This window comes from Plectropomus leopardus, chromosome 4 (assembly GCF_026936395.1).
Source record: "Plectropomus leopardus strain MGB_pleo_1.0 chromosome 4, ASM2693639v1, whole genome shotgun sequence".
Taxonomy (NCBI): Eukaryota; Metazoa; Chordata; class Actinopteri; order Perciformes; family Serranidae; genus Plectropomus; species Plectropomus leopardus.
The window spans coordinates 25,790,016-25,804,766 of record NC_142179.1 but is presented as its reverse complement, the minus strand read 5'-3'; the positions used below and the strand labels follow the sequence as shown (position 1 = coordinate 25,804,766).

The 14,751-nt window shown below is 38.7% G+C and overlaps 3 protein-coding genes across 6 annotated transcripts; 2 read left to right on the top strand and 1 right to left on the bottom strand.

Moving 5' to 3' along the window:
- The first annotated feature begins 863 nt into the window (after positions 1-863).
- med22 (mediator complex subunit 22) lies at positions 864-6,089 on the top strand. 4 transcript variants are annotated; one of them, XM_088076944.1, is made up of 5 exons: positions 864-975; positions 1,260-1,414; positions 1,612-1,692; positions 2,604-2,812; positions 5,374-6,089. In XM_088076944.1, the coding sequence occupies exons 2-5, from the start codon at positions 1,292-1,294 to the stop codon at positions 5,564-5,566; spliced, it is 606 nt and encodes a 201-aa protein (XP_087933070.1). In that variant the 5' UTR covers positions 864-975; positions 1,260-1,291; the 3' UTR covers positions 5,567-6,089. The 4 variants fall into 4 exon arrangements, with proteins under 4 accessions (XP_087933070.1, XP_087933071.1, XP_042343652.1 ...); XM_088076945.1 differs by having other exon boundaries at positions 889-1,031; positions 5,380-6,089; XM_042487718.2 differs by having other exon boundaries at positions 889-1,031.
- Positions 6,090-6,092: 3 nt separating this feature from the next.
- Positions 6,093-8,923, bottom strand: c4h9orf78 (chromosome 4 C9orf78 homolog). The gene is made up of 9 exons (XM_042487715.2): positions 8,758-8,923; positions 8,458-8,517; positions 8,282-8,333; positions 8,109-8,179; positions 7,886-7,963; positions 7,313-7,510; positions 7,004-7,140; positions 6,819-6,923; positions 6,093-6,587 (listed from the first exon to the last, which is right to left on the bottom strand). Exons 1-9 carry the CDS (start codon positions 8,832-8,834, stop codon positions 6,490-6,492), a joined length of 876 nt encoding a protein of 291 aa, XP_042343649.1. The 5' UTR covers positions 8,835-8,923; the 3' UTR covers positions 6,093-6,489.
- On the top strand, positions 8,888-13,929 carry nfu1 (NFU1 iron-sulfur cluster scaffold homolog (S. cerevisiae)). The gene is made up of 8 exons (XM_042487716.2): positions 8,888-9,044; positions 11,241-11,341; positions 11,441-11,576; positions 12,581-12,647; positions 12,741-12,858; positions 12,960-13,023; positions 13,126-13,300; positions 13,541-13,929. Exons 1-8 carry the CDS (start codon positions 8,986-8,988, stop codon positions 13,577-13,579), a joined length of 759 nt encoding a protein of 252 aa, XP_042343650.1. The 5' UTR covers positions 8,888-8,985; the 3' UTR covers positions 13,580-13,929.
- Positions 13,930-14,751: the final 822 nt, after the last annotated feature.

Sequence of the window (14,751 nt, the reverse complement as noted above, 5' to 3'; positions counted from 1 at the left end):
AATCAAGCATGCTGCCTTATGTCTGGAATATTATTTGTAAGTCTGGGAATCTCTTTAGCACCACTTAATTTATTATGGTATGTTGTGACACATTTTACCTTTAAAAAGATTGCTGCGCCTGCATTTGGAGATTGTCCTTGGCCGTAGTGAGATTTCGATAATATTTGGTTAATTGTGCCGCCCTACCAAAAAAGTATTTACCATGATTTGTAAGTTTCAATGTTGCATACAAATCCACTTGACCTTAACCAACTACAACATTAAAATGCTGCTTATATGTTAGTACATTCAACAATACTTATGCAATATTATAATATAACAACACTATTTCACTGCATTGAACTTGAACTTAAAAGGGGAACTCATCTGTTTTCAAAATTCATACATAGAGATGGCAGTCTAAACACAGTCTAAAAAATTATTAGTAAACAACTCTCTCCCAAATTCAAAAACTAGACTGCTAAAACTCAAATATTTGGGATTTCATAGGGACTAAACCGTGGCGTGGCATTGCTCCAAAGACAATGAATTGGACAAGATTTTCTAGATGACACTGACAGCAAGCAGGGGAGTGTTATGAGTATATGGGAACATTTTCTGTTCCCCCCTTGAGAACACTACAATAGAATTTAAAATGCTGTAAGTTTGCTACAGTTTGCTGATGATGCAATTGTGCTTTTACTTTGAAATACAGGTCCACTGCCACTTAAAACCCACGCTGAAAAGATTTCTCTTCGGTGCTTTATACATTGCTTCATACAATAATTAAGTAAATACGGTTTTCTATATCTTACAATCTCGATAAAACGCCACAAAAAAATAATAAAACAGATAAAACCCGACCTTTTAAAATGTCTGTATCTATTTTTTCTTGCAGTGTGAGAGGAGTGCTCCTTCGCTAGAGGGCGGTATCACACTGACACACCGGATGTTAGCCGCAGCTACATTCAGAAGAAGAGCAACCACAGTGGCTACGTGAGTGTCGTCGGTTTGCACAATAACGACGTTGTTTTCAAAGTATGCGGTGAGAAGTAAGTGTTTAACATTACAGAACCGTTAATACAATAAATATGTGCAACACCGCACACAAGAAAACGACCTGAGGTACACGTTTTTCCCGTCTGTCTCTGTTATTAAAGCGCGCGCCTTTTCACGCTAGCTATTGGGTCGCTAATCAGTAACATTAATGTTTCCACTATTTTTATCAGCCGCAAAGCTCACCGGCTGAATGGACTTCTGTGTTAACTCAATGTGAACAGGTGTGCTCCCGTGTTGCCTTTTCCTGAGCACGATGGCCACTCAGAGAGTGCTCCCACAGAGCAAAGAGACTCTGCTGCAGAACTACAACAAGAGACTGAAAGACGACATCAGGTCCATCCTGGACAACTTCACAGAGATTATCAAAACAGCAAAGGTACACAAAAACACAGCTCCGACTTTTACTTTTTACTGTTTTTTACTTTAGTCCTCACGGAAAGCAGGGAATTTCATTGCATATTGCTTGTTACTGATAACAGCATCACTCCCATTTTCTGTCTCCATTTTTTCCACTCTGTCCTCCAAACGTTTGAGTGTATGATTTGATGTCCTCACGCTGTTTTCCGGCTCCAGATAGAGGATGAGACGCAGGTTTCCCGAGCAACGCAAGCAGAGCAGGACCACTATGAGATGCACGTCAGAGCAGCCAACATTGTAAGCACAAAACACAGTTTTCCAACAACACAGACACGCAGTGGTTACTGTGTCACATGCCTGTGCAATACTTTACCAGCATTTGTGCAATGACCTTTCTAGACTATATTTCTATATCTTTACTGAATATAAAATACTATATATATATATTTTTTTTATCTAATTTGCATTTTTAAAAATATTTTTATCCATTTTCAGCACACAAACAGTTTTTTGCTGTTTCTCTTGCTTATGACCTTTGAGCTGCTGTAATGTATGAATATATTTGATGTGGGATAAATTAACTCTTATTTCAGTTTTTTTTCCATATAGTTAGAAGGGGTCAACTGATATTGGTTTTTCAGGGCCGATCCATATATCAATTATTAGAAGTTAATGAGATTAATAACCAATATTTGGATCCAATATGCACTTACCTTTCTTTCAATATTTAAAATTTGGAATATAACAAAATCTAACACAAAACTTTATTTAAATTAAATTGAATTCAATTTGAATATTAAAATTAATATTCAGCACTGACTGTATCACAGGTAACATCTGTATCGACTCATTTCCACCCTTCACGTTTGATGTCTATACAGAGTGAAATTTTCAAATCCCAAAGACTTAAAATGAAAACCATAGATGTGTATCCCCCCAAGTTCAGCCTCATATTTTGGTATCTTTGTAAAAATTTGGGATCTCTCCAAGAATTTAAAATAAAGGTTTGAGTAAAGTATGCTGCATAACATGAATTCATTCATGGTGTTTTAAGAGGTTAATTAATTAATAATAAAGTGAAAAGCTTCACACCGCCTGTGAATGAGAATTTTTTAAGCAGCTGATACTTTGGAAAAGAATTTTCAGTCCAGAAAAAATGAAATAATAAAATTCCCATTCCCCATTTCACCTCTTCTGTATCGTACCAGGTTCGAGCTGGCGAGTCCCTCATGAAGCTGGTGTCTGATCTGAAGCAGTTTCTGATTCTAAACGACTTCCCATCGGTGAACGACGCCATCAGCCTCCAGAACCAGCACCTCCGCTCGCTGCAGGAGGAGTGCGACAAGAAGCTCACCTCGCTCCGAGACGAGATCGCCATCGACCTATATGAGCTAGAGGAAGAATATTACTCCTCCAGGTACAAGTAGGCTCATACTTGCCCCCATCCCACTGCCATCTAAACCTCTTGGGTTGAGTTTATCTCATCGTCACATCCATACGGTACCATTCATCAACACAGATCATTGCTGAGGGTCGTTGTGATGAAGATCATCTCACTAAGTGACTTTGTTATTGATTAGTAAGTGCCTTGACTTTTTTCTGCTCTGAGACGTGTGTCATAACTGGTCAAAGTCGAGAGGACTTCAGCGTTAAAGAGGTCGTACAGCTAAATATTAGCTGGAAAATACAAGAGTTCAAGATGTATTTTTCAGTTTTAAATGCAGTTTACAAGTGCACTCTGAAAGCCAGAGGGCTTCTGTGGTGACAAGGATAATCATTACAATTTAGAGCAGAAAGCCACAGCATTAACCCACCGCTGGGTTTATTTCTAAATCATAATCAGACTTTCAGTTTCGTGGTCTTCAGTGTCTGATAAGCATTAGAGATTTTAACAAATACTGTCAGGCACGTGGGAGAGACGCATGGTTGAGTGAAATTTAGGCATGCGGCCTTTACTTTTAGTTTATTTTCTACTAAAATATTTTAAATTGAAAGAATTAGTATTCTATTCATGGAGGAACTGTTAGATGATTTTCAACTCAATGTTTTGTTGGGAACCCGCTTTAGAAGAATTACACAGTGAAAGAACTATAACAGAATAAAGATTTTATATTCACTTTTATTCAAGATTATTTATATGTAATATTTAAATCAAAAATTGAATGGTGATGACCTTTATGGTAGATGTTAAGGAGCGACTGTGGATAAATGTTTAGCATAGACTGTCAGTTAGACACAACTTCTTGCTTTTATTTATTCAAGGTCAAATCTGAAACTACTACGAGTTTCGAAGTAAACATTTTTTTCTGTAAAAGCGACTAGGTAATCGTTTATAATCCACTCCGTCCTTAAGACCACAAGCTGTAACCATGCACGCGGTGTCAGTCACACATGGTGTGGTTGTACTTGTGTACCAGCTGTTCCATTAGACCCAGAATGATTGAGAAATAAAGTAGAGACAAAACACTGTAGTAGTTTGTCTTGTTTTCTGTGAGAAAGTATAAAGAAGTGTCTCTCAGTCCTTTTTGGAGCATGCTGGGTGTGGGCCTTCCTTCCTCACTACAATCACTCTGCTCTGTCCTCCATCGGCAACTAATCACACTGTTTTGCTGTGGGGTTGTATGAGGTTCGTATCCATAGTCAGTGTGTTACATACAGTAGGTGGCGGCAAGCACTCACCCAGTTGAGAGAAGCAGGCAGGAGTACTGCTGTGGAAGTAAATAGGGATGCACAATATTTGATTTTTTGCTGATAGTCAATAAATATAACAACTCATTTGGCTGATAACGGATACCTATGTCGATGTATAAACACTTTTTTCCCACCTGTTTGTACTGATCATCAAGTCTCTTCTGAAGTGAAATACACATCATACGAGTTTTCTTATCAGAGACATGAAATACAATGCTTGTTTATGTACGTAATATTCATTCATTGTGCAAAATAAGAAAAAATTTTTATTTATTTATTTTTTTTTAATCATTTGAAAGAAAACAGTATGTTGGCTTATTCCAATATTTAATTTTAAAGCCAATACCTGCTGAAAGAGATGGTGTGCCGATATTATCGCGCATCCCTGGAAGTAAAGCAATGTACTGCTGTGGACAGCGCAGCAGGAAATGTATTTAAGCCACCTAAAAAAATGTCTGTTTAAATGTACGCTTTATTTAGGATATTTTAACCAGCTCCTTTTTACAGGGAGCTAAAGCAATTATGTCTAAAACAGTAATTTTACCTCACTGAACACTGGAGCTGCTGGTCCATCGCTGCCTCCATTTATTGGTTTGATTTTGTTACTGTGTGACACTTGAGAATCTGAATTAACCCTTTAATCACCAAAATCACACAATAACACAAACAGACTGTTTGAGGTGGCGGTGGAAAAGAAACTCTTGTGTTTTTCAAGGTTAAAAGTTTTTGTCCAAAGAGTCTTGTGGCTTAGAAGAGAGCGATTTAACAGCTTTAGTACCCGATTGGAAAGGGCTGTTGGACGGCAAGGTAAAAAAAAAAGTGAAAATATTCTGAATATATCATACACTTAATGTGTTTTTTTTTTTTTTTTGGTGGCTAAAATGCATTTTGCTACAGCCCTCGTCCACAGCAGTACGCTTTTGTGGATGTTCTCCTGCCTGCTTCTCTAAACTTAGGGTTTACCGACCACCATCTATTGTAGGTTATACACTGACTGCGGATGAGTACCTCATCAAACCCCACTTCAAAGAATCAAACTATCCCTTTAAAATCAAGTCGATAATAATCACCTCTAACTTCAGAGTCTAGTTACTGAACAGCTGTTTCAGGTGTTGATCTAGTTTCCAGTGCTTCTGCATAACCTCCACGCTTCTGTCGTACGTGCGCCTTTTTCATGTGCTCCTCTATGTGTATGAATGTGCTTATTCTGACCTGCCGCTCTCGTCTGCTCCTCTCTTTCTGTGCTGCGCTGATTCTTTGCCTCCTTCTGGTTTCCACTCTGCAAAGCTACAGTCAGTGGGACAGCACTGATCTGCCACTGTGTGAGGCGTACCGCCGACGAGACAGTTGGGCCTCCCCGGGCAGCAGCTGCAGCTCTACCCAGGGGGACCGAGATGACGCGGAGGGTCCTCCTTCTCAGGAGACAAACCCCCAACACCACCTCAATGGACACGGGACGTCCTCAATAGAGAAACCATGACGAGGAAAGCGGACACAGACTGGAACGCTCTTTTGTACTGAGGAGGTTTGGCTAATTCAGTTTTCCATTTCACATTGTGAACTAGTGTCTGATTAGATCTGCCACTGTTGTGTCGTGGACTGAAGCTTGACACTGATCTTTTCTTTTGTACGTGTTATTATAAAGAGTAAAATAAAGTGCTCTACTAAAACAGAAAAAACTGAAAAGGTATCATAAACAGAAAACTGAAGACCTGAAATGTATCTAAAGTAACATTCCTCTGGGTTTAAAGGACTTTTTCCCTACATGAATTTATACATTTGCATACACTGACTTATATACTGTACATTGCTCAAGTAAGAATTGTAGACAACTTTATGATTTTTTTTTGTGTACCTTTGTAGCATTTAAGTGCCAGTATTAATTTTTTATTATGTTTGACTAGGCTTGAGTATTGTATTTCTCATGTTTATTTTTCAATATTTTATTTCTGCTTTTTTTACTGCTTCGAGCACTGGGCACATTAAAGAACAACTTAAATCTTGTGGGGTTTTTTTTTTTTTTTAATCTTCTGAAAGTCAAAAACACAATTCTACAGTATAAAAGCAAAACTCTCACAATTCAAATCTGGATTACCAATCAATTCAAAATTTCTTTTATGTATTCCTTGACTGATTCCTTGGTTAAAAGAAAATCACGTGATTTTCTCAATAATGGGAATTTCTCTAACGTAAGACATCACAAAGCAAGTGTACTGTATACAGATAACCCCAAGGAGCTTTTCACAATATTTACAAAGTACTTCAGTCTGTCTTGGGAGTCCTCTGACTAAAGGTCTTTCAAGAGAACCACTCTGCAAGTCTTCATGGCTTTCTGGCAATCTTAAAAAAAATCATGGGGTGTAATCCTGTTCTTTAGAAGAAAAAAAAACATCCTCAAGTTCCTCAGTATCGTCGATTCATCTTCTTGAACTTCTCATAATGGTAGTCATCTGTAGCCTTTTCGTTGTTTGGACGTTTACGGTAGTTGGGTGGTGACGAAGCTGTGGAGTAACAGAAGAAGGTATAAGGCATATCACTTTTAGAAAAGCAGCTATTATACTATTTGTATTGATCTTCCACATTAAGTCAATCATTCCAGAGAGTTTGTAGAAACAAGTACTGTTACGTTCCTGTTTAAGTGTGCGTACACTTACTATAGCAGTACTAGCAGTCTGGTGGTACTGAGCTCCTGTGGTATAAGGAAAAGAATGTGGCTGTGTACAGTCTCTTACCCTCTGGACCTGGTTTCTCTGTGTCTCCCACACGCAGCGGCCTTGCCTTGGGCTCTTCTCTGTGTCTGTGGTGCCTCTGTGGTGCGTTCACATCCTCGTGATAGACTGAGAAAAGATATTTACATATTTAACCAACCTCTCATTACCTTCACAGACCCCACTGTTTACACACTGACAGCACTCACAGCGATTGTGTTGGACGTAGTTGACAGCAATGTTGGTGGGTACAAAAGATGTGCCGTGGTCTTTTTTCTTGTTCCTTTGTTCTGCCAGAAGCTTTGCTTTTGCATCTTCTGTTTGGATTATGTTCTTTATCTTTGCGCTGGGAAGGAAATCACAGATACATGCTATCAGTAATAGCTATATCCTTTCTGTCAGTGGTCTCCGCCATGTCTCAATGAAGAATGTCTTTTTCGCATATTTAAAGAAAAGACAACTGCAGAAACCTCAGAAAAATAATCTACCAGATCATTTCAAGAATCAGCTAAACGTACTCAATGCCAAGATCGACTTCAGGGATCCCGCTCAGCATCTGATTGGACAACATCTCCTCTGTCTTCTTAGCGGAATTGACTCGGATGCTCTCGGGCAGCTCGTACAGGTGGTCCTCTGCATTCTTCACCTTAACTTTCTGTTCCTCGGCCTCCACCAGCCCCTTCTTCTTTTTCAGCTCTGTCTCAATATATTTCATCCTGTGAGAGTAGATTTATTTTTTAAAAAATAAGGTTACAAAATATTTCAGTAGAGCACTTTGCAAACAACTGTATATGAGCATCCAATCCACCCAAATGTTTCCTAAATGTTGGGAATTACAAATTTGTATTTTATATCAATTTAGTTGTGCCAGAACTGTGTCAGGAAAGTCATTTATCTCTCAAACTAAAGTCACTGGTCCAAGTTATACATGTTGGCCCTCCAAATTTAGATAAAGCAGGTGCTGAATATTGCTCTCTACAATGTAGATACACTCAAGCAAACAAATGAAGGAGTAGGAGCTAAATGCAAAAGAGAGGTTGATGTCTGTATATGTGTGTCTATGTGACAAGTGGGGAAAAAAGCAGATATACATGTCCGCATCCTCGTCTCTTCTGTTAGTTTCAGCAGAAAAGGAGGTGCCCAGGTTCAGATCCGTCTCCTCTTCTGTCCTGCATATAGAACAAAGATCATCAAGACAGATCAGAGTCAAGTTAGATGACACACGTTTGCTTTTTTGTAATGACACAATAGTTCATAGACAACTTTTTAGTTACACTGCATTTAAATAACTCAAGCTGTCACAGAGGTACTTACATGTCCCTATTCCTGTCTTTGACTTTCTTCATGTCTACAACCCCTCCAGTCTTCAGTTTAAAAGGGTCATTCTGTGAGAAATGTTGAATTTGATTATCAAATATTCAGCCACTAGAATATCAAACACATATTCTGATTAATCCAAATATAAAAACTTCTAAAAGGTCACTTACATCAATTTCAGCCTCTGGTGGCAGTTTCTCCCCGACCAACAAGGCGGTAATACTAAAAGAGGAGAGAGAAACGTGGATTTCATTTTTATTGTGTCATTGTACCTCATTAGACATTGACAACTGAACCGTATTTATAGTTTGAAAAACCGTATTAACAATTGCTACATTCACGTTACCTGACTCCGGTCTGTCGTCTCCGCAGACTTTGAAGCTCTTTAGCTTCTTCTAATTTCGATCTAATTGACCAAGAATAACGTTACACATACATCAAACAGAATTTGCTCAAATAAAATAATAAAAAATAACGTTAAAAACAACAACCAAATATTCAAAGTCCGTAATTATTAATTAATTAAATGTCGTTTTAACTCCCACTTAACTAATAAAGCAGTTGGCTAACATATCGTTAATGCAGCTAAAGCTAATATTTGCGTTCATGTTGAAGAGATTAAAATGAGAAAAAAAATGAACGCTACCTAACTTCCTCAGTTGTTTCATCCTCCTCCGCATCTGACGAGTCCCTTCTCCGCCGAAAGTTTTTGCCACACGGCATTTTTAATGCAGTTTAATGTCACTTCTGAGCGCTAGACGATAGCAGATGGATGGTTTTTTGGGGGGGTCAACTTTAACACACGTACAATAATAGTGCGTCACTTCCACACATATAACAGACCACTTCCGCTTTTTAGGTAACCATAACAAACATGGCGACTTACAGGCAGGTCGGCAGGTTGTTGGGCATTTCAGCGAGGCTTTCGCGTCCGTAAGTTAACCTGTCTGTGAGTTGTGGGAGTGCGGTGTCATTTTGTTTTTTATTTTAATTTTTACTGCTTGTACGAATGCATCAGCCTGTTAAGTATTAGGGTCCGGCTGACGTTAAGTGTTAGCGGCTAGCTAATGTTAGCTCAGTGCAGAGTGACGCAGAATGATTATGAGGCTGCTGGAGCAGCGTGATGTTAACGTTATTTTACTGTGTTAACTCGTCATGTCAACACCGTTCAACAAAACGTATTCTTTGACTGTGGTACTATTGACAAGCACTTTACATATTCAATACATAAATAAAGTCACCTCCATTAAGTCAATATATAGTTTTGGCCGATGTGCGCATCTCCTGGACATTGTGATGTTATTTTGGCAAAACCGCTTAAAGTGTGACAAGTTTCATGGGCGTAAGGGTCGACAGCGTGTCTTTCTGGCCGATTATTGGGGCCGATATTTGGCCTTTTGCAGATTATCTGTATCAGCATTATATTTTAATTGTTGCAGATAAAATTAATTGATTAAAAAGTGCAGAGGAAGGGGCACACAGTAGCTCAGTTGGTAAAGCGGGCGCCCCATGTAAAGAGTAGAGACAGTAGCCGGGAGTTCGATTCCGGCCTTGGACCTTTGCTGCATGTCTTTCTCTCTCCCCCTTTTACGCTCGATCTGTCCCATCAATAAAGGCATAACTATCCCTTAAAAATAATCTTGGGAATAAAAGAAAGGAAGTGTCAGCATGTGAGGAACTTTTACTTTGTAAAACCTCACGGAGCCAGTTGTATGTATTCATTTTTCATTTAAATTTTCACTTGACTTTATTAAAAATAAAGTTGCTGGGAACTTGCTGTATTGAAAGTTTCAGTTTTGATTACACATTTGTCAAAGGCTTTTACACAAGGTTTTGTGTTGGAGTTTGATATATTCCAAATTCTAGATATTGACAGAAATATATTAATTTGTATTGTAAATGCATATTGGATCCAAATATCGGTTATCGGCCTCATTAACTGCTAGTAATGGGTATTGGTATCTGATGCATCTGATAAGCCTCTCCTCCTGCGGTCTAAACAGAACATAAGAGACATGACAATAGATTTTACACTTAAAAGCAGAAAAGCATAACTAAAATTCTTTTGATCTCAAACATATACATTAACGATATACATACTATTATTCAAAATCACTTTCATGTATATAATAATAATACACGCTAAATTCAAAAGAACTGAAAGAATATAAAATAAAATTATCCTGTTCATATTCCTGTACATAAAAAAAGTCCGGTATCACACCCTGTTGACACGCGTTGAGACGCGCCATGCCACGCCAAACCATGCAGGAGAGGGACCTTCTCCGGAGTTGGAGTTTAGTTTCTCTCCTGCCTTCTGCGTGTACTTTGGATGTCTGCTTTATCTGACTGTTTCATGTTTGTGTTCAGAAGTCTGTGAAGTTGCAGTTGCTAAACCCAACATTTCCTTATTTTGCAACGTCACAATAAAAGCGTTCACATTAAAAGGAAGTGAAATGTGTGTATTACCGAATCAGCGGCAATCTGTTTGCAGCGTACTGATACTGCAGGGAGGAGAGTAAAACAGAAAAAGCCCCATGAGATCTTAGATTAAGAGCTGCAGACAATAAGCTCTTACTGTACCCCTGCAAACAGCTCACCTCTAACAGGTAACTTATTTAACTTATTATAAACATTCACACCTTGGGGCAATTCAGAGTCCCCAATTAATCTAACCTGCCTGCCAGCAGGTTGGAACCAGGCTTTTTTTAGAGGCGACATTCATCAACGAGTAGGCTACACTCCTGTGAAACACATAAAATCATGTATATCCCACTGTCTATATCTGGATGTTTTGATGAATTTTGCCGGTGTAGTGAGCTGTAGACTAAAACGAATCTATGACAGTCAAATACAGACATGTTTTGTGCGTTCTTCTTGGCAAGAACAAAACAAATGATGACAAAAGAGCCTAATATGTGCTGCATGATTCATTGCTGAGCTAGTTTCCTGGTTGCTTAACAGCTGTATTCTGGTACAAAGGAATTGAGCGTTGTATTATCAATCAGCAAGAAGGGTTTTGGGAGCAGTCTTACTCAACTAATTCCTCGTTGAACCTGTTAATGCATGTGAACGAAGTGCAGTTTTTGCTGTAGTAACCTTTTAAATCTCTCTCTTGTGTTGTCTCAGTCTTGCAGTCAGTGGATATCAGAGCGCCGGATTACATTGGCCTTCACATAATGCAGGTCTACCAAACAGATGGCCACAAAACCCCCACTGGGTTGTCCCTGGTTTGTATGCCCGCAGCGTCCTTGTGGTTGTCTAACTTGGAAGACACCCTGTCATGACGGATGTTAAATTGCTGTTCTTTTTGTTTTGTCTCCCTGCAGGAAGGACGATGTTTGTGCAGACGCAGGACACACCGAATCCAAACAGCCTAAAGTTTCTGCCCGGTCGTATAGTTCTTGAATCGGGGACGATGAATTTTGCCGGCCCTCGTGACGCACACTGCTCACCTTTAGCCAGGTAGATGACATCTTAAACACGTGGTTACTGAATGGAGAGTAACAAATCAGCGTCATAGCAGGCATTTTGATATCATGTGGCAGGAAAACCCAGCTTTACCTGTGAAGATTTATTCTCCTGCTGAACCAGTGGTGTGAGAACCAAAACCGTTTCTGTCCTCACAAACAAGGAGTAGCAGCAAGACTTTTATGTGCTCTTTGGGCTAACCTTGAGTCTGCAGCTACTGTCCTTAAAGCTGAGGACATTGTTCCTTTATCTGTCCAATCCAATGTCTAAAAATGTGCAAAACAGTGTGTCTTACAGTACATGATTAGCTTCTGGTACTGTGGTTGCTTGATAGAAATGTTGCATCTAAATGAGCTTTACATCATTCATTAACATACATACATATGTACTATAATATTAGTTCATTAATAGATGTATTACATGTGTGGACTGATATTGCTTATCAACAAAAATTTTGTTTTTAAGCATTTTATTAGAAAACAGAAGTCAACGTCACCTAATAGAATATTACCTAAGTAAAAGTCTAAAAGTATCTGTTGTTTACTGTACTTAAATATCAAAAGTAATTTTATGATATTAACTGTTAATTACAGTTAATATAATAAATTACTTTTTATGATAAATACTTTTTAGTATTTAAAATTTTGAGAATTATGTAATTTATTTCTTCACAACATACACAACCTTAAAAATGGAGCATACATCACTCTTAAAAAAACATTTTTTTTGTTTTACTAAAAAGATTCGAAGAACAAAATCTAGTTTTTCCCTTCCTCCCATTCTTTAATACAAAAACTGAAGTAAAGTACAGATACTCCCAAAAAACACCTACTGTAACAAACTATTATTTACTTTGTTTCATTAAACGACTGAATATAGGTTTGGTTTGTATAGCATTGTTTCTTTTTATTTTTATTTTTTTCATAGAAGTGTCAATTTAACTTTGTAATCCATCCCAAATGTAACAAAACCTCAGTAAAGTTCTGTGTTGTCTGCAGACAGCTTTTTAGGATTGATGGAGTCAAGAGTGTCTTCCTGGGCCCCGACTTCATCACCATAACGAGGGTAAAACCAGGTCAAGTTCCTATAAAACTCACAGTGCAGCACATTGTAATGCCATTGCTCTCAGTAGCTTGTTTTCTTTCTGTCTCTGTGTAGTCTGATGAAAATATGGAGTGGAGAGTTATCAAGCCTGACGTGTTTGCTGCCATTATGGACTTTTTCACCTCCGGACTTCCTGTGGTCAATGAGGACAGCGCACCTAGCGCAGACACAGGTAAGGATTTCAACCAGTCGTGAGAAGAAAATACTGCAAACAACAGAATGGGTAGGGCGTACCATTTGTGAACGCCAAGGAATTTCCACTTGTCTTTCCAGCGCCGTCAGAGGATGACGATGAAGTAGTCGCTATGATCAAAGAACTGCTGGATACTCGAATAAGGTAGCTGCTTGTGCAGACACGCTAATACTGCATCAGCACTTGTTCCCTGTTACAATGCCTTTCTGGACTTTCTCCACACTTGCCGATGTTCTTCTTCCCCAGGCCCACAGTGCAGGAGGATGGAGGTGATGTTGTGTATCGGGGGTTTGAAGACGGCATCGTTAAACTGAAGCTGCAGGGCTCTTGTACCAGTTGTCCCAGTTCAATTGTTACGTTGAAGAGTGGAATCCAAAACATGCTGCAGTTTTACGTCCCCGAAGTTGAATCAGTGGAGCAGGTTTGTTCTCCTGCTATGTTGTCAACAAGCTGTATACGTTTTAGAGTGGACGAAACAGATGTTGTACATCGTATAAGCACTGTATTTTTAAATGACTTTTTACAATTTGATAATCAAGCCTTGTAATTACTCATAATTGCCACCTACAGTCGGCACACATGCATTTATAGGGCAACCAAAAAGCCTTTGCCGCTTGAAAATGATAACTGAAGTTAAAGTTAAGTTATTTTTTTTCCACAGGTGAAGGATGAGGATGAAGAGAAGGCTGCTCAAGCTTGAACTGCACTGCAACCACATTAACACATTCCTCCCTCCCTTAGCCGCCTCCTTTGATGCAAGCCATAGTTGCAATATAGTGAGCTGGTGTCATATCTGTGTGTGAGAACCCATCATCATTCATCCAGATGTTACTATTGATTTTGTAGCTATATTCTCTACAATGACAGTATTTTAAAGCACTGGCACAGAAGAGCCCAGTCTTAGTAACTAATGACTTTTGAGCTGAAATAAATGGTATTTATTATTTTACACTGCTACACCTTTGAATCAGTCACTGCTCAAATTAGCCTTAAACAGGCTTAAAATACATATACTGTATGTATATAAATAAAGTTTGTTGAAATATTTAATGGCTGTTGTGCCTCCTAATCTAGCAGTATTTTTTTTGTGTTTGTGGAGTGAATAATTTATGTGCTTAGGATAACAGTATCATGTTTTATACGAGCCTCTGCTTGTGCAAACGTACAAGCTTACAGTTGCCAGATGTAACTGTCACAATATACTATTATATGAGCTACTTTTTGTAATACTCCATGTAGAAATCATTGCGACAAATGTAAAGAGTTGGGTTTTTGGTTGTTTTTTGTGCTTACATTACAAACTGAATACTTGGGCCTGTTTTTCAGACAATTTCTTTATGCACTTACACCAGAACAGCCAAGGCCGTAGGCTTTATGTTTTCGGGTTGTCCATCGACATCCGACCGGCACATTCTTGTGAACGCAATATGTCAAGAACGCCTCGAGGGAATTTCTCCAAATTTGACACAAAAGTTCACTTGGACTGAATGGTGATCTGATTAGATATTGGTGGTCAAAGGTCCCTGTGACCTTGTCTGTCTGATTGTTGTCAGTGCAATATCTCAAGAACACCTTGAGAGAATTTCTTCATTTTGATCAGACTCAAAGATGAGCTGATTATTTTTTGGTGGTCAAAGGTCAAGGTCATGGTGGCCTTGCACTTGTCTCATTCTTGTGAATGTGATGTCAGAAGAACACCTTGAGGGTTTTTCTTCAAATTTGGCACAGATGCTTGAGTGGACTCAAGAATTAAATGATAAGGTCACGGTCACAGTGACCTCATAAAACATGTTTTTGGCCATAACTGAAACTTGAAACTGCTGATTGTTTAAATCTTCTGTGCTGTCAGGGGGAAGATGTGTGTGAAGTATC